The sequence below is a fragment of the Triticum aestivum genome, chromosome 2B (genome assembly GCF_018294505.1).
Source record: "Triticum aestivum cultivar Chinese Spring chromosome 2B, IWGSC CS RefSeq v2.1, whole genome shotgun sequence".
NCBI lineage: Eukaryota > Viridiplantae > Streptophyta > Magnoliopsida > Poales > Poaceae > Triticum > Triticum aestivum.
Window position 1 is genome coordinate 49861692 of NC_057798.1, and position 20060 is coordinate 49881751.

Genomic DNA, 20060 nt, shown 5'->3' on the forward strand with positions numbered 1-20060 from the left:
TCAAGTAACACTTGAGCAAAGCACCGTTCTTATCACACTGGCATTGGACGCAGTTCCTCACACCACATGTCCTGGGTTCGAGACCCAGGCAAAACTTTTTTTTGTGTGATTTTTACTTTTTTTTGTTTAATCAAAATTTGGTATGTATGTTCAGTTTGCAGCAAATTCAGCAATACAAATTCAGACATACAAATTCAGGCATAGAAAGGAGCAAATCTTTCCAAAATAAGAAACACTGACAGTTAGCTTCAATTGACAGAAAGTAAAAATGACACAAATCCAGGAGTAGGTTCATGTTCATTTGACAAAAAGTACACATTGTAGGAAAGATACAAAGTCACTTTTCAAATTCAATCAAATTCATTCAGCATGGCCTTCAGCTTCATTATCTTCTCCCTGGTGGCCTCTTTGTGTTTGAATAGGTCACCAATCATGTACTCAAGCTTCCTTTTCTCATGCTTCAAATCACCCCTCTCTTGAATCACTTGGTCCCTCTCCTGCGCTGCTTGGTCCCTCTCTTTCTCTGCTTTAACCCTGAAGATCTGATGAATGTTGGTCACTGACTTGTCTGTCATCTTCTTCTTCTCAAGTTCTTCCTTTAGATCAGTGAAAGCAAGTTGTGTGCTGCCTAATTGGCTCATTGTCTGCTCCTTCTCAGCCACCATCTTAGCAAAATCAAGCTTGAAATGCCTCAACTCATTCTCCATCTTCTTCTTCTCATCAAGAAGCTTCAAGTTTTCTTCAGCAGTCACAACATTCTGTCTGAGCCTCTGTTTTTCTCCTCTTCATACATGGTCCATATACTATCTAGGCTCATCTTCAGAGCATCAGGCCACTCAGGGTCAACCCATTCAACATATCTCCATTTAGGTACCTCCTAACAATTTAGACCAAACAAAAAATTCAGTTAACTGCCAGTATTCAAATGCCACAAATGACTTAAAACATACTACAAATGACTTCCTGTTTAACATTGCCAAATGCAAAAAAAATTACTAACCTTCTGTGCAGAAGCTAGAAACCTTCTGCCACTATCAATAGATTCAAATGCCACATGCTTCTCACACAAAGATCCATGCCCACATCTAAAGCTAGGCAGATCTGTAGCCAAGCCACTCCATTCCTCACAGAAAATTGTGGCAGGTGGCTAAACAAAAGAGAGACATTTGAAATCAATTTACAGAGAAACCCTAGTTGAGAAACCCTAGACTGGGTGGGGAGCACACTAACCTTGTTGGTCATAGAGTCATCTTTAGAAGAACTGGGAAGATCATCCCAGGACACCATGGTTACTGCTGGATGAATATGAGAAGGGGATCTGTTGGTGCTATTGGACAGAGGAGATAAGGGATCTGGTGGTGCACGAAATTGAAGATGGCATATGAGGAAGAAGAAGGGGATCTAGTGGTGGTGGTGGTGGTGGTGGTGGTGGACTGGTGGTGGACCAAAGCTACATGTAGAGTGCAAGTCTAAACTATAGTGAATTGACAAGGCATGAATCAATCAAGAAGAAGCTAGGAACTGGCACTTACAGTGTGGTTGACGCACTTGTAGAAGATCCATCCATCGTGCTCATCGGTGCTAGACCGGTAGAACCTCACCTGGTCGCCGCAATCCGAGCACCCGATCAATGGTACAGCAACGGAGCGGCCACGCAATGCAGAGCGGACGAAGCTGGAAGACGACATGACGACAGGGACGGAGGAGGCGGAGAAGGGCCTCGGCAATGGCTGCGACGGCGATGGAGGGCGTCGACGTCGGCAATGGCTACGACGGCAGGGACGGGAGCTGGGCTAGGGTTGGGAGGAGAGGAAGAGGAGCGAGGGGATAAGAGAGCGGCCGACCAAGTGCGCGGCGCGGTCGGTCCGACCTGGTGTTTTCGCAAAAAAAAATGGATGGACTACTATTGACCCTAGCTGGCGGGCGCTCGACGAGGTGGCGGTCAAAGCCTAGCTGGCGGGCGCTGACTCGGCCAAGTCAGCGAATATGTAGACGAAATCATACATACGGACCAAAGTGAACCCCTAGCGCAAATATTTGAACCGTTCACTAGCGCAAATATTTGAACCGTAGTTCGGGTCTTTTGAAGTAGTAGCGCTAAAGTGTCACCCGGCTCAAGTTATGTGACCCACAGTAAATTTTTCTCTTTTGAGAGGTGGATCAGTGTGTGTGTGTTTGTGTTGTGTTTTTGGGGTCCTTCACCGTGCAACTTGCAAAGCCCAAATACTCATCCGCAGCCTGGCAAAGTTCGTTGGCAGTTGCCAACAGGCCATTTTCATTCGCAATGTTCTTTGTTTTGAAGCTTAAGGAGATATCACGGGAGCCCATAAACAATATCTTCGTGCAATTAAATGTTCAATCTAGTACTAAGACAAACTAGCTTAGCAAAATTCTTCAAATTTTGACAAGCTCATTTCACCTGCCTATAACAAGCTAATTTCATCATGCAAATGCCAAACAAGTCAACCATCAACATTTACCTCAAGGTTAATATTCATGAAGTACTCCCTCCACATGAATATAGATGCATTTTAGAGTGCAAATTCACTAATTTTGCTCTGTATGTAGAGCATAATGGAATCTCTACAAAAACTTGCATCTAGGAACGGAGGGATTACTTAAATTGGGAAATAATACAGAAGTAACGAGCAGATTAAATGGCAAGTACTTGAGTAGAAACCAACATACAACGATAGAGTACTCATCATGTTCATGGTAACCTGCATCAGGTACAAACCCAGGAAAACTACTCCAGTAACAAAACTTCCGATGATAAAGTACGCATGTTCACGCAAAACTGCATCAATTACCAACCCAAGAAAACTGAAAGTAGCGGGTAGATTTTTCCAACAAAGTACGAAGGACTGTAACCATCTTAAGCAGAGGCAGCAGGAGCCTTGGTGGCAGCAGACAGCTTCGACCTCCTCTTGGCCATGCTCTCGCTCCGGCGGTCCCTCTGCTCCTTCAGCCTCTGTGCAAGCAGCTTCTGGTACTCGGCAGCCTCTGACTTCTTCTTGGCGATCCTCTTCTTCTTGTCTGCGATTCTGGCGCGCTTCCTCTGAAGGGTCAAGGGAGTCACAAGACGCTGGATCTTGGGAGCCTTGCTCACCTTCTTGCCTGGAAATAACAATCAATGTGATCTAGGTAAGAAAGAAGTAAACAAGACACACAAATCTGCTCAGATATGCAGTATGATAATTTTCCTTAAGAAAAGTGGAAGAGGGGAAAATAACACCATCAGGATCGACGATGGAGCAAGAATAGAGCTAATGCAGTAAGCTAACACAGTTGAAAGCTCACCCTTCTTGTTAAGGAAGGTCCTGCGGTATGTGTTGACATAGCTGCGGACATCATCATCCTTGCCAAGGTTGAAGAGCTTCTTGATCTTGGAAGCCCTCTTGGGTCCCCTCATCCTGGGCTTCTCAGTGTCGGTCAGACCTGGCAGATCATTCTCACCCTTCTTGACAATCACCAAGTTGATAACAGACAGGTCTTGGCTGACAATGCAACCACGGACAGACTTCCTCCTGCGCTCACCGTTGCGCCTGCCAAACCCACGGAAGCAAGGTGTGCCTACAGAATTGAGGCAAAAAACATAGGTAAGAGTTTGATTCAAGAGGGAAAGATTGTAGTTAAGAAGTACCATGGAAATAAAGTTATACCCCTGTGAAGCAGAAGGCGGACACGCCCAGAAGTTAGCACTCCTTGCTTCATTGGGAAGCCCTGCTTATCACAGCCACCCATGATCTTGAAGATGTAACCCTTGAATTCCTGAAAATGCAGGAAATGACAGATATCTTTGATTAAAACTATCAAAACATCAGCTGAAGGGTTATGCATCATGAAGTTGACAGTAGATTACCTCACCCAGAAGATCACCAACTACCTCCTGGGAGATTCTCTTGTCATAAAGGTTCCGCCTGTAGTTCATACGAAAATGTTAGATAACCAAACCAAAAATTAAAATAGTAAACTACAACTGCAAAAAATTATCAATCAACATACATTAATATACTGACGATTAGCCCACTAAAAGCCTGCTTATTGTGATTTCAGAAGTAAACTACTTTGTTTTATTACATTGCCCACAAAATAGTTCAAAATAGCTAATTTCATCATGTCATGGGGACATGTGTAACATTTTTGAAGCAGATCAAAAACAATTCAACCTTTTCATGGCATCACAGGGTCCATTGTTTTCTATGCTTCTTCAAAAACTAAAGTACTGAGCATCACAAGATATTTGAATCCATTCACCGTTAATCAACTTGTTAAGAATGTGGGAGGGGTTGGATATGCTTAACCGTCTAATATTGCTGTGCGCTTGCTATACACAATTCGTGAGTAAACAATCTGAATATACATTTATCTGCAGCTCAAAGTGAGAAAATAAACATAGTGCGCTCCAAGCAATTTGAAACCACATTTGAAAATAAAATAAATAGCAAAAATCCTTGATACAGTATTACTGTTATAAGAAGACCGTCAATAGAACTCAAAGAAGTTTAATTCCAGTCTGCTCCAACATCAAAAGCTACAACATGATTCTAATCGCACCATAACACTTATAAGAGCGTCCTAATAACACACAATGATAAATAATGGTTCCCCGCCACCCAATTCAACAAAGTAACAGGACTAGATGCACAAGACTACAGCATTCACGATACGCTAAACAGAAAGGCGATTTCCCAAAAGCAACCGAGCATGGCGATTATACGACACGGATCTAAAGGACGAAGGGCGGGATGGGGAACAGACTCACAGCTTCTGGTCGTCATCGATCTCGACCTTCTTCTGGCACCCCGTGGTGGGGTTCGCGATGTTCAGCTGAAACCAACACAAAAACCACACGAATCAGGAACCTCACAGGCACAAGATCACATCTGCGCGCATCGGGAGGTGAGGAGAGCGCAGTCTCAGGTCAGATATGCGCGCATCGGGGGGAGAGGAGGAGCGCGTACCTTCATGGTGGAGTCGCGGCACGAGCTCGCCGGCGGCGAGCAACCCGGGCGCTGGGTGGAGCGGCGGCGGCGGCGGCGGCGCGGTTGCTCGAGGGGTAGGGTTTTGGGCGAAGAGGGTGCGGCGGAAATGTGTGGAGCTGATTATATAGGTGGGGGCGTTGAGTGGGCCGCTATTGTCCAGCCACGGGCTCCGAAGTTGATATGGGCCTGAAGTGCAAAATGGGCTTGTGCCTCAAAAAAAGAATCAACAACACTTGGGAGCGACACGTTTGTCTCAAAAAAAAGGAGTAATAAATATTGTCTCAAAAAAAAAACTTGGGAGTGACACGTCCAACACATGCCGAAATAAAAGTAAATGAGCGAACCAACCTGTGGTTGAGATGGTTAGGTGGACAGTGGTATCCCCAACCCACCAGGGTTCAAATCCTGGTGCTCGCATTATTTCTGGATTTATTTCAAGATTTCCGACGATGTGCTTTCAGTGGGAGGAGACGTTCCCGTCGACGACGAGGCGCCTACGGTGGCTTCGTAAATCTCAAGATGATATGCCGGCTCAGTCTCTCGCGAAGAGTTGATGTGGAGACAGAGGTCTCAGATTCAGTGGCTCTCACAAGAAGATAGGAATACACGCTTTTTTTCAGCTCAGGGCCTCAATGAGGAGAAGGAAAAACCTCATTAAAGCGTTACGGAGACCGGACGGACAATTGACTGAAGACCCGACAGAGATGCATGCCCTAGCACCTGATTTTTACAAAGGTGTTCTATACATCAAAAAGAGTGCAAGGAGTTCAAGAGGTCTTGAATCATGTCCCGGTTAAAGGGACAACAGAGATGAACGAGATGTTGACAGTGTGATGCGGAGCATTCCTCGACTACCCGCACCAACACTCCATCATCACCGCAAGCACCGAGAGGACCAATGAAAAGAGCATGTGCACGCAACATCGAGAACGAGGTCAATTCTGTCCTCTTCGAGTTTCGTTTGGTTTCACATGAGAATTGGATTCTAGAGACTCGCTATGCATTCTTAGGCACCAAGAAGATGATCGTGAGAAGGAGAAGAAGGAGACTCGAGCACCCGCGGAGCAAGGGAGTGGAGACGAGAACGAGAAGAAGGAAGAAGGGAGCAAGGAGGTGAAACCCCCTGGACACCCCAGGTGCCCGGCCCCTCCAACACCGGGTGCCCGGCCACCCTCCCCTGGGCGCTGCTCAGCCTGCCCTGGGTGCTCGGCCCCTTGGGCTCCGGGTGCCCGAGCCCCTCGCCCAGCCGCCTGCCACCCCCGGGTGCCCGGGACTTGGGCCCCCGGGTGCCCGGCCCTTGCACCGCCAGCCGCTGGGTGCCGCCCCCTGGTGCCCGGGCTTGGGACCCCCTGGTGCCTAGCCACACTCCAGCCGGCCCCTGACCTGGCCGGTGCTCGGCCCCTTCGCCACCGGGTGCCCGGTCCCGCCTGAGCGCAGGTCTCTGACCGGTCCGGGTGCCCGGCCGGTTCCTCCCTGGGTGCCCGGACCGTTCCTTCGTGGTTACGCATTTTAGGGACTTTTTGGTCCTTTGTACCCCTCTTTCTCCAAGTTTCGTCCCTAGCCTTTATATACCCTTTACCTAGCTCATTTGGAAGGATAGGAAAGTATTTTAGAACACCAAAGAGAGCTTTGCTCCTTGTATCCCCTCCTCTTGGAGATCAAGCCCCCACCTAGGGAAGAATCCTTTGGATTGTCAAGGCCTCCTCTTGGAGAAGATCATCATCAAGACCTCACCTAGTGGGAAGAACTTACCTAGTGCTATTTTCCTTGAATTGTTCACGTAATCTTGTGGATCTCAAGTATGCTACTCTAGTGGATGTGATATTTGGGTTTGTCTGAGTGTTTTGTGCCTTGTGTTCTTCCTCCTTTTCCCCCTCCAAGTGTGAAAAGATCCCCTTTAGGGTTTCACCCTACAACATCTTGGTATCATGAGCAAGGTTGATTCACATCTTGGAGTCCCATCCCCCCATTTGCTAGCTTGATTTTGTTGTTTTTCGTCCAAATTCGAAAATCCCCACAAAAATAGCCCCAAAAAATTTTCTTGCAATTTGTTGGATCTTGTGAGATTTGGTTGTTTTGGTCCATGGATTTGATGTTTGGCAAGTGGATCTAGCTCCTCCCCAACAATCACCACCCTTCCCACCACGAAATCCTCAGAATTTTGCTTTTCCCCCAAATTTTCCGCCCAAATCAGAGACCACCGGGTGCCCGCACCTCGAACCACCGGGCACCCGCACCCCCGGGCCGTTTGCCCCAGCCGACCCCGGGCACCCGCACCTCCCCCCTGGGTGCCCGCACCCCCCGAAATCAGCCCAACTACACCACCAATTTGACCATAACTCCCAAATCCCAAGTCCGTTTTTTTGTTCTTTAGCTCGTTTGGAAGCTCTTGACATCCCCTCGTCCACTCATATCATTACCACCACCATTAGACTCCATCCAAAAAACCATCACAAAAACACCCACCTTCCGCATTTGACCGATTTTGAGTTGCAATTTCTGTTTCCTAAGGTGTTTCGGCTACTTAGGAGCGTGTGACATCGACATCACCATCATCACCTCGGAGTCATCTTCACCACTAACTGTAAGAAAGGATGGTAACCTCGACGATACTTACTTCTTACCTTGCTTTTGCATTGATAGCCCGAGCCATTTTGCGTTGCTTACCCATCGAGACTAGCGAGTTGAGAATTGTCGGGCCACGCTATTTGTGCACCGTAGTGATCGTGTTATCATCTTTCTACCATAAGTCTCTCCCGTGCATATCTTACATACTTGCCTCATATCATACTCGGCTCGAGCATCAAGCATAGAAAAGAAAGCTTTTAAGCAAAAGAGGAGAAACAAAGAGCTTGTAAGCAATAGCATTGAGCCATTTTGCTTAGTTATATCATCTTGGTCATCGCATACATAGCATAGTTGGGATTGAAGACGACACATTTCTCTCATAGGTTGGTGCACAAGCGTATCTTGCCCATTTGAGCAATCGAGCTAGCGTCTCTCTAGCATTCGCACAACAAGAGCATTTTCCGTGGTTGCACATTTTGAGCTCACTACTTGGTTGTGCGGATCCCATCTATCTTCCGTGCATGTGTTCCTAGTGTTATCTTTGGGTTTGATCTATTTGCTTTACTTGCATTTTTTGTGAACCTTCTCAACCTTATCGATATCTTGACTAACATTTGCTTGAAATTTTTGCCACCATCCTAACCGAGATCCTCCATAAGCCTCTTATTTGTAGGTGTGAGAAACAAACCCGGTTCCAATTCTCCTATTGTGGCATTACATTGAGTGACACTTGTTACATCCTCAATCCTCGGAAAAATGTAACTTTGGTATTGTTCTCTCATTTTCCTACTCAACCCACTTGGTTATGATGGATAGGCCAAACTCGTCGGTGAACCCACTTTTCGAGGAGCAAGGTGATGATTCCGGCTTCGTCTCCAAGAACCACTTCTTCATCGCGCAACGAGCGCTTCATCAAGAAAGCGAAGCATTGGGTGAACGCTTGGAGAAACTCGCCTCCGACCTTCGTGAATCTGCAACAAGGAACCGCGACTACATCGACGCCAAGTTCACCATACAAATGGAAGAGCTCCGCAACATGATCGTGCGATGCCCGTCTTCCTCAACTGCTTCTTCAAGACGGCGCCACTCAAGCCACCGTACAAGTCGGCAATCTTCGTACTACTCCTCTTATGATGCAAGTCCTCCACGAGCTCGCTTTCCTCATCGTGATGATCCTCAAGATCGCCAAGCGCAAGAAAATCCATTCCATGGCAATGGCTTACAAGACCGAGTTCGAGCACGTGAAAGGGCGCGACAACAAGCGCAAGAAGCAATGGAGTAGGAGCAAATAGCTCCACAAGTGCAACGTCAAGAACCTCAAGCTGGTGGTGCAAGCCGACAAGGTCAAGAACGTCGTGAAGCTCAAGCACTCGAAGCACAACAAGCACTACGCGAGGCTACTAGAGCCATTGAAGAGCGCAACCGCCAAGTGCGAGAACAAGAGGAAGCTCTTCGTCGTGAGATACAAGAAGAAGCCGCGCATCGCGAAGAGCAACAAGAAAGGCGCAACCAAACGCATATCCCTCGTCCTCCTCCAAGACAAGAACGACACCAAGCGGAACAAGTGCTTCAAGACCCTCCTCCATGCCAAGAGCGACATCTCGAGGAACGAGCATTTGAGGATCTTCCTCCATGGCAAGAGCGATATCACAACCGCTACTATGATGAATAACTCTGCTACGACAAGCTCAAGTTCACCATGTCCAAGTTCTCCAGAAGCAATGATCCCGAAGACTATCTCTCATGGGCCTTGAAGGTGGACAAGATTTTATGCCTTCACAACTACGACGAGGAAAAGAAGATCACCATGGCCTCCCTCGAGTTCCAAGACTACGTTCTCATTTGGTGGGAACAAGTGATCGAGCGACGACATACAAGAGGCGAACCACCAATCACAACTTGGGAGGAAATGAAGGAAGTCATGAGAGCCCGCTTCAAACAGGGAGATAAGCAAGCCACCTAAAAAAACCCTGGAGCTCCCGCGATCGCAAGGTGATCTAGCGGCGACGGAGATAGAAAGGAGGGAGCGATGGCGTTGGTGAATCCGGCGGAGGACCCGGCGGATCGAGTCCCCATCGGGGGAGGGGCATCTGCGACGCCCCAGGCGGAATCAGTGGCGCATCGCGATCCCTTTGGGAGGGGGATTTCCCGAAAACATGTTTTAGAGCCTATGCACCCGGGTACTCCTTATCCAACCACTCATTCCTGCATCACGATTCGTGCAAATAATTTTCTCTTTTTTGTTTCTCTCATATGGAACATGTATTTGTACTTCAACTTTGCAGCACAACAAAGCTTTCTATGTAGAATGTGGGATAAAACTTACAGATTTTTTGGTCCAACATAAATATACAAAATGAGATTTATTTGATTAAAAAATCTTATTTTTCATATTTATGTCGGACAAAAAAATCTGAAAGTTTTATCTCACATTCTAGTTACAAAGTTATGTTGTACTGCAAAGTTTGAAGTTCAAGGCATGTTTTATATGAGAGGAACAAAAAAGAGAAAATTCCATGTAATAAGGTAGTTGTGTAGCACAGATCTCAAAGCAACATTGGAGTGTTAGGATAGTGAGGCCCGGATGCATAAGCTCACAAAATCTGCATTCGGGGATTTCCATCGGGGGCGCAGCGAGCGAGCTGGATTGGGGAAAAATCAAGGCGGAATCAAGGCGGATCCTGTGGCGATCTAGAGATGCTGGAAGCAGATGAAGAGGCGTGCGGAGGAGATGTTGCGCGTGCATCCAGCAAAGGCTCTACCCGAGGCAGGGAGCGTGAAGACGGGCGGCTTCAACGGCAACAAATCCGAGGTACGGCCATGTGGTGATTCTCTGGCCTTGATCCCGTTCGGGATAGGGGCCCCGATTTTGGGCGCTAGTAATTTGGAAACGAGGATTAATGCTCAGGATTACAGAAAAGTTTACTCTTTGAGAGATTTGGATAAGGAAGAGAGAAATCAGGGGAGGAGCGTTTCTTGTACATCAAAGAAAAACAGAGAAATTAGTGGGATTTTATTATGGAAACTGCACATTTATGATCCTTTAATTCTCGTTAAGTGCATATTTCTCGTCCTGGTTGTGATGATTTTGGGAGAGGGGAAATACTATATTTTCATCAGAGGGGTGAGTCTCGGGTTACCAGCTCATCTGTCACAGTTAGAATTCCTGGCTTCCCTCTTAGTGTTCTTCCCTGGACGGGTTGGGATAGTGAGAAAGAGGGAGATGGAGAGGAGAGGGGAGGCGGAGAAGGAAGTGGGTCAGGGTTCAGGTTTTGTACCAGCGACCATGGGGAGGGGTTCTTCTGATTGGGCTCCTTCGCCTGAGGGTGAGGGGATGAAGGTGGCAAGGCGGCCTCGCGGGGATGGCTCCACGCTGATCATCGACATGAAGGCCGCGAGGAGGGCTATTAGTGGCTACCTGGTGGTAGGGCGATTTCTATCGCCCTTCCAAGTACATCCATACATCCTCGCCGATGACCTCCGTGCTACGTCGGCATGGAGGCTGCAAGGCAAGGTCACCGTTCAGGAGGTGGACAGCGACGACGAGAGGTTCATCCTCAACTTCTCCGCCGATGTGGACAGACGCTTCATGCTGAAGGCCCAGCCTTGGCACCATAAGTGCGACGGGATCATTTTTGCTGAGTTTGATGACAAGGGTAACCTGACGGAGGTGGATCTTGGTGCCATGGCTATATGGGCCCAGGTTCGTGACCTACCATTTGAGCTTAAAACAGAAGAGGTGGGTTTGTCTCTAGGGGACCAACTCGGTAAAGTGATAACAGTCTCCCATCAGAATCACCTGATCGTAGAGAAGTATTTGCGTATTCGCGTAAAAATCCCGCTGCATGAGCCAATCAAAAATAGGGTAGAGTTCACTCCCTTAGGCAGCAAGAAAGCACTCCAATTTGATGTTCATTATGAAAAGTTGTCGTCGTATTGTGAGTGTTGTGGACTTGTAGGACATATGTCAGAAAGGTTTTGTAGGATTCCTAAAGAGAGTAGAGTACCTGCTTTTCAAAAAAATCTCAGTGTAGAGGCCTACTAGAAAGGCAACACATCTAGTAGAAGAAATCTTTTGTACACAGGCTTTAGTAACAAAAATACCTCCAAGGCAACTGAAGGTATGGTGGTCAAGGTTACTAAGGCTGTAAACAACCTCACGGTGAAAGAAAAATGTGCAGCAGCATCCTTGACTTCGGCTATCCTAGCGACTGGAGGACCAGTCCAGGGAGGCCACTCGCTCGGCCAGGAGGGCCGGGGGCAGGTGCCTTCATTGCCAGCGCCCATGGTAGCTACTTCGGGTCAGGCGGACCCAGATCGCAGACCACCCAAGCACGCTAGCCTTGGCCAGGAGGGCCAAGGTTTGGCGGCCAGGAGTGCGCCCATCAGGGGGGTGCTGTCACTTGGCCAGGAGGGCCTACTTGGGGCGTCCCTGCATTCTAAGCGGGGTGATGGCCCTGGTCAGGAGGACCAGGGTGCACGCTTGGGTGCCCCTGCACCACTACTGCACCAAGGCCAGGAGGGCCATGTGCGGCTACACCTGGGAGCACCCCCATATTCCCAAGTGATGGCTAATGCTGCTGCCAGTCCGGAGTGTCCTATTGGCCAGGAGGGCCAAGGGATCCACTCAAAGGGTGCAGCTAATGCCGTTTTTGATGCGGCTGACACTTTTAACACGCATAATCAGGTTTTATTTGAGCCTGGGGTGCTTGAGGCACTTACAGGAGCTGTGGCTGCAAGGCTAGCTAGCCCAGCTACGGCCATGGAGTCTGGAGTGTTTACTTTTACTGCTAAAAAGAATCCTATGCAGGGCAACGCAAAAAGAAAGGAGAGGAAAGGTAAAAAGAAGGGAGGGGATGAGAAAGCTGAGAGTGCTCGAAAAGAGATCATAGGAAAAAAGAGGGGTGATCCTTTTGGGGTTCCACCAACAGGGAGTGACCAAAAATTTTCTTTTGAGAGGGAAATGGATAGCTATGAGCGTGTGCTGTATGGTGACATGAGTGTTTCTTCCAAGAGAGTCTGTATGGGTAGAGTTGACACTATGAGGGATGGGGATGGTATAGTCACACATGTAGCAAAGGAAACATAGGAGGAGGAGGCATACATGCAATAGAGGAGGGAGTCGGTTGGAGATGATGGCGCATCGGCGGCCTCCGAGGAGGAGGACCGCCGGGCCAAATGAGGATCCTAGGATGGAACTGTCGTGGCATGCTCTCCCCCATGGCAGTTCGTGAGCTCTTGGAGCTCCAGCAGCGTACCAAGGCTGATTTGATCTTTCTCTCAGAGTCACACTTGAATAAATGTAAAGCAGATGAGCTGCGTTGTTCTTTATCTTTTGATTCGATGATTGTAATAGAGAGTGATGGTCGGGCCGGTGGCCTAGTCTTGTACTATAATAAGTTGAATAAAGTTGTTTCAAACTATGCGTCGTCTCATTTTATTGACATCCTTTTTATGAATGATAATGCTGTACATTGGTGGTTCACTGGTTTTTATGGTCATCCGGCTTGGAGTGATCGTAAGTAATCATGGGATAATATTAGGAATTTACATAATCTGGGTCATCACCCCTGGGTGATCTTAGGAGATTTTAATGAAATTTTATTGTCATCAGAAAAAGAGGGCGGAAATGCAAGACCAAATGCTATCATGAGATATTTTTGTAATTGTTTAGGAGAGTGTGGCCTCGAGGATATGGGTTGTATTGGTGACCCTTTCACTTGGAGGAGAGGCGATACTAGAGAGAGGCTTGACCGTGCGGTGTGCAATGTGGAATGGGTGAACAAATTCCCTTGGGCTGCGTTAATTAATGAGGAACATGTTCATTCTGATCATCGTCCACTCATACTGGATACTGAATATTTTAACAAGAATATTTTGACCATCGTCCACCCAAGGGGACGAGTAAAACAATTTGAAGCTAGATGGCTCAAGGAGGAAACAGTCGGCAAAATTGTTCGTACAGCATGGGAAAAGGCAAAAATGATGGGTATTAGGCCAAAGCTCGCTGATCGAACTCGTGCGCTTCAGTCAGATCTGCATATTTGGGACCGTGAGGTTTTGAGAGGCCCAAAACAGAGAATAAAAAAGCTAAAAAAAGAGTTGGAAAAACTACGGAGAGGCCCTATGAATGTGGATTCCCAAGGACGACAAAAGGAGATTTTGGTTCTCATTGAAAATTTGCTGGAACAAGAGGAGATTCATTGGGTACATCGTGGTCGTGCAAATTGGTTATTACATGGGGATCGCAACACTTCTTTCTTTCATAACGCGGCAACGGCTAGAAAGAAACGAAACCAGATTAAAAAGTTGCTTGGGGATGACGGAGTCTGGGTGCAAGGTACGGAAATGAAGGATTATATTAAAGGGTATTTTTCAAAACTCTTCACGCCAGAAGTCTCACAACCAGACCCAGGAGTTCTCTCTCTTGTTAAAAGAAAAGTGACAGATAAAATGAATAGGGCCCTCATGGCCCCATATACGGAAGAGGAAGTTAAGAAAGCCTTATTTGACATTGGTGATTTAAAAGCGCCAGGTCCAGATGGTCTTCACGCTATTTTTTATAAGAGATTTTGGTCTATGTTGGGAGAGGACCTGACAAAAGAAGTACTACAGGCGGTGAATACATGTTCAATACTGGCAGGCTGAAATGATACTGCAATTGTCATGATCCCAAAGGTTAACTCCTCAGAAAAGGTTACTCAATTTAGACCTATTAGTTTATGCAATGTGGTGTATAAGGTTATTTCAAAAATGCAGCACGTCTGAAATTAATTTTGTCAGACATTATCAGCCCAACTCAGAGTGCTTTTATCCCTGGGAGACTAATCACAGATAATATTTTGGTAGCATATGAGTGTTTCCACACAATAAAACAGAAAAGAACAGGGAGGGAGGGGCTGTGTGCAATCAAGTTGGACATGCACAAAGCTTATGACCGAGTGGAATGGTCTTTTTTAAAAGCAATTTTGGTGAAGCTGGGTTTCAAGGAAAACTGGGTGAATTTGATTATGCAATGTGTGTCCTCGGTGGAGTACATGATTCGGGTTAATACATAGGAGAGCGATAGCTTCAAACCCACTAGAGGGCTAAGGCAGGGGGATCCCCTCTCACCCTACTTATTCCTGTTATGTACAGAGGTCCTGACTGCCCTTTTAGCAGATGCGGAGGAGAGAGGAAATATCTCTGGCATAAAGGCCAGTAGGGAAGCTCCCTCAGTTTCCAATCTATTATTTGCGGATGATTCATTGATCCTCATGCGAGCAAATGCAATGAATGTGGAGGCCCCTAGAGCGGTTCTGAACTCTTACTGTGCCGCCTCGGGGCAGTTGGTGAGTGTCGAAAAATCCAGCATATTTTTTAGTCCCAATACAAAAGTGGAGGACAAAGCGCAAATCTGTACAATTCTAAATATTATGACTGGGGCACTTAATGATAAATATTTGGGATTACCTGCCAATGTGGGCATGGACAAAAACGATTGTTTTCAGTTCTTGATTGATCATATTATTATGAAGATTAGTGGATGGAAAGAAAAGTTGTTATCGACGGGTGGAAAGGAAATTTTGCTTAAGTCTGTTGTTCAAGCTATCCCAACATATGCAATGTCCGTCTTTAAAATTCCTAAAAAGATTTGCAAAGGAATCATAGACGCGATGTCGCAATTTTGATGGGGCGACGAGGACAATCAGAAAAGGATGCATTGGATGGCATGGTGGAAGATGTGTGTTCCAAAAGAACAAGGAGGAATGGGTTTCTGTGATATACACTGCTTTAACCTGGCGTTATTAGCGAAGCAAGCATGGCGTCTTGTGGATAATCCTGAATCATTATGTGCAACAATCCTAAGATCCAAGTATTTCCCCGAAGGTGATTTGATGAACGTGGTATTAAAGAAGGGCTCTTCCTTTACTTGGCAAAGCATTATGGCGGGAGTGGACTCTCTCAAGAATGGCTATATATGGAGAGTGGGAACAGGAGAAAATATTTACATATGGAGAGATGCATGGATCCCAAATTGTGCAGATAGGAAAATTATTACACCCAGAAGGGGGAATGTTTTGACGAAAGTTTCTGATCTTATTAACCCAGTCACTAATGGCTGGGATGAAGATTTGGTGAGACAAACTCTATGGCCAATTGATGCCCATAGAGTCCTAGCGATCCCGATCCCTATGCATAATATGTCAGACTTTATTGCTTGGAGCTATACAACAAACGGTTTATTCACTGTACGATCAGCTTATGTGGAGGAATGGAATAAGCAACATGGGAGGAAGTTAGAATACTCGAATGGTATGGGTAGAAGCAAGGTCAATCCTATTTGGGGTAAGATCTGGAAATTAGCTTGTCCGGTGAAGGTTAAAAAATTTATTTGGTGGACGCTTCACGGAACTCTTCCATGTCGTGTTACATTGGCCAACAGACATATAAAAACTCAACCAATATGCCCAGCATGTTTGGACGGGCCAGAGGACACGAAACATATATTATTTCTGTGTCAGGAGGCAAAAGATGTGTGGGAACATTTGGGGTTGTATGAAGTGGTCAAAAAAGCCTGCGTCGTTGATCGTGCAGGAGAGGTAGTCCTTGAATTCCTACTCCTTATGCCTGATCATGAACTACCCATCTTGGGCTCCCGGAATGCAGGGGAACTTATTGCTATAGCTGCTTGGTATTTATGATGGAATAGATGGAAACTAGTCCATGAGGGTAAGTCTCAGGAAGCGTCCCAAACCGCTATGGGGATTCGGGCTATAACATCGAACTATGTAAATGCCCACTCTCCTAAAGCAAAGAGAAAGAATGAAGGATGGTGCAGACCTCCTAGGGGTTTCGTTAAATTGAACGTGGATGCTTCTTTTGATCATGATCAGCTAAGAGGCACAGCGGTGCTGTTATCAGGGATGAAAAAGGAAACTTCATAGTAGGTGGTAATTGGAGGATTCAGCACTGTGTGGATGCCCTGTTAGCAGAGGCGGTAACACTCAGATTTGGTTTACTGTTGGCCCAAAAGACGGGCTGCAATCGTCTAATCATCAATTATGATAATATGGAGGTCATCGAAACAATAAAGAACGGAGGACAGTCTGCGGGAGCGACTGCTTCAATTTTTGAGGATTGTTTTTTTATGGCCTGTGATTTTCCTCAAACCAGTTTTGAACATTGTAACAGGGAAGCGAATAAAGTAGCTCATGAGCTTGCTAGATTAGCAAAAAGTTCCATGACTAGGGATTGGATAGAGGAGCCCATGGAAGATCTTGTAACTCTCTTGATAGACGATGTAACAATTATTTCTATTTAATAAAGTTTCAAGTTGTTTTAAAAAAAATGAGAGCCCGCTTCATGCCTACTCACTACACCCATGATCTCTTCAAGAAGTTGCAACTCCTCAAGCAAGGCATGGAGACGGTGGAAGAATACTACCAAGAAATGGAGATTGCCATGATACGAGCCAATGTAAAGGAAGACGACGAGCAAACAATGGCACGCTTCTTGAACGGCCTCAACCACCCAATCAAGCGGATTGCCGACTTCCAACCATACTCAAACCTTCTCGAGCTAGTTCATCAAGCGACCAAGGCCGAGCGACAAGTGCAAGATGACTTCAAATACGCCGAGTACTCATCCAAGACCTACGGCTCCTCCTCTCAAGCTCCCGCGACTTTGGCACCTCCTACCTCAACTAGAGCATCACCAAGTACCGGTGACAAGTCAAGTTCCAACCAAGCTGCGCCTTCCTCGACTCGTCCTCCGGCAAGCACCTACAAATACAAGACTCCTTCATCTTCGGCGCCTACCGATGATCCCTTCAAGACAAGTTCATTCAAGTGCTTCACATGTGGTGGCTGAGGACACAAGTCTTTCCAATGCACCAACAAGTGAACCATGATCTTCAATGATGATGGTACATACGACTCGATGAGTGAAGAAGAAATGGAAGCCATTGAGCACGTGGCCATGCACCGACACGTGAACAAAGATGAAGATGATCAAGTCTTTTGTGACAACGATTCAAGTCCCTCTCTCGTGGTCTCCAAGGTCTTGACGCTCCAACACCACCAAGAAGAAGACCAACGGTGCCACATCTTCCACACCAAGGCCGGCATCAATGGTCGTTCCGTCAAAGTCATCATCGACGGAGGTAGTTTTCACAACTTGGCAAGTGAAGAGCTATGTTCCAAGATGCAATTGGTCAAGAAGAAGCACCCTCGTCCCTACAAGGTGCAATGGCTAAGCGACTCCGGCACTATTCAAGTGGAGCACACGATGCAAGTTTCTTTCAAGATCAATGCCTATGGGGACACCTTGGAGTGCGATGTGGTTCCTATGTCTGTGTGTCATCTTCTTTTGGGAAGACCTTGGCAATTCGACCGCGGCGTCATCCACAACGGACGAACCAACCACTATAGCTTCAAGATGAAAGTCAAGGAGTATGTGCTTCGACCAATTTCACCAAGCCAAGTGATCGCCGACAAGCAAGCTTCCACCCATCATGGAGATACTAGTGAGAGAGTGAACCACCAAAAAGAAAGTGAGAGCCACAAGCCAAAATTGAGCGCCTCTTCGCCACGAGAGAAAAACTTAGTCCTCCTAGCCAAAAAAAGAGAGACGAGAGAAGTGTGTGAGAACCCATCGAGTGTCATCCACTTTGTCCTCCTATGCAAAGATGAGGTGATAAAAACTAACAATCCTAATCCTCTTCCTCTAGTGTTTTCCAACTTGTTGAAGGAATTCGAGGATGCCTTTTCCGATGATCTACCTCCCGGTCTCCCTCCTCTACGTGGCATTGAACATAGGATCGACCTTATCCCCGGCGCACCTCTTCCAAACAAGGCTCCCTACCGCGTCAACCCCGAAGAAACTAAGGAGATTCAATGGCAAGTACAACAACTCATCGACAACAGACATGTACATGAAAGCTTAAGCCCTTGTGTCGTTCTGGTTATACTTGTGCCCAAGCAAGATGGTAGTTTTCGCATGTGCTCCGATTGCAGACCTATTAATGCTATCACCATTAATTATAGGCATCCCATTCCTCGCCTAGATGATATGCTAGATGAACTTAGCGGCGCCACCATTTTCTCAAAATTGATCTTAAAAGTGGCTATTATCAAATCTGCATACAAGAAGGTGATGAATGGAAAACCGCTTTCAAAACAAAATTTGGCTTGTACGAGTGGTTGGTTATGCCTATGGGTTTATCGAAAGCTCCCGGTACTTTCATGTGCCTTATGCATTTTGTTCTTCATCCTTACATTGGAGTGTTTGTTGTGGTCTACTTCGATGACATACTTGTTTTAGCAAATCCATCAAAGATCATCTAAATCATGTTAGGGCTGTTTTGCAAACTCTTCGCAAGGAACATCTCTATGCCAACATGAAAAAGTGCATGTTTGGTGTTGACAAGCTTGTTTACTTGGGTTTCATTGTTTCCTCAAAGGGTGTCCATGTCAATGAATCTAAAATTGAAGCAATTAAAACTTGGCCCCAATCCACTAATTTGCAACAAGTGCGTAGCTTTCTTGGCCTTGCGGGTTTCTGTCATCGCTTTGTGAAAGATTTTAGCACCATCACCGCACCTTAGCATGCCTTGAGTAAGAAAAATGCTCCTTTTGTTTGGGGACCTTTGCAATCTACCGCTTTTGATGAGCTCAAATCTTTTCTTACTCATGCTCCGATCTTGCTTTACCCAACTTCGACAAAACTTTTGAGGTTCATTGCGATGCAAGTGGTAATGGAATTGGTGGAGTTTTGATGCAAGAAAAACGAGCTATTGCATATTTTAGTGAAAAACTATCCGGTGCTCAACTCAATTACCCCATCTATGACAAAGAATTGTATGCTTTAGTGCGTGTGTTGCATGTTTGGGAGCATTAGCTTAGACCGCATGAGTTTGTCGTACATACCGATCATGAGACACTTAAGTACCTCAAAGGTCAAACCAAATTGAATAAATGGCATGCTAAATGGAGTGAATTTATTGAATCTTTCCCCTACGTGATCAAGTACATTAAGGGCAAAGAGAATGTTATGGCGGATGCCCTTTCCTGCAAATGCATGTTACTTACTCAACTTGAATTGAATGTTGTTCGATTTGATCATATCAAAGATTTGTATGAGCCTGATGTGACTTTTGCTACTCCTTATGCTAAGTGTGTGACACATACTTCTTGGGAACGATATTATATCAAAGATGGTTATCTTATGAGAGCTAACAAACTATGCATTCCCGAGTCTTCTCTTTGTTTGTTACTTTTGCAAGAGGCTCATGGAGGTGGACTCATGGGACACTTTGGACGCAACAAGACTTTTGCAACGCTTTCCAAGAACTATTTTTGGCCCAAGATGTTTCACGATGTCGCCCGCTTCACCAACCAGTGCTCTACATGTTGCAAAGCTAAGTCACAATCTCAATCCCATGGTTTACATATGCCTTTACCTATTCCACATCAACCTTGGGAAGATATTAGCATGGATTTTTTGCTTGGATTACCTAGGACTGAA

General features: G+C 46.2%; 2 protein-coding genes across 2 annotated transcripts; one reads left to right on the forward strand and one right to left on the reverse strand.

The window, feature by feature from the left end:
• Positions 1-2653: 2653 nt before the first annotated feature.
• On the reverse strand, positions 2654-5123 carry LOC123043389 (40S ribosomal protein S6). Its single transcript, XM_044465811.1, has 6 exons — positions 4965-5123; positions 4766-4830; positions 3863-3920; positions 3663-3771; positions 3301-3573; positions 2654-3117 (listed from the first exon to the last, which is right to left on the reverse strand). Exons 1-6 carry the CDS (start codon positions 4968-4970, stop codon positions 2876-2878), a joined length of 753 nt encoding a protein of 250 aa, XP_044321746.1. The 5' UTR covers positions 4971-5123; the 3' UTR covers positions 2654-2875.
• Positions 5124-10162: 5039 nt separating this feature from the next.
• Positions 10163-12968, forward strand: LOC123040340 (uncharacterized). The gene is made up of 2 exons (XM_044463214.1): positions 10163-10365; positions 11735-12968. The coding sequence occupies exons 1-2, from the start codon at positions 10251-10253 to the stop codon at positions 12640-12642; spliced, it is 1023 nt and encodes a 340-aa protein (XP_044319149.1). The 5' UTR covers positions 10163-10250; the 3' UTR covers positions 12643-12968.
• The last annotated feature ends 7092 nt before the right edge of the window (positions 12969-20060 follow it).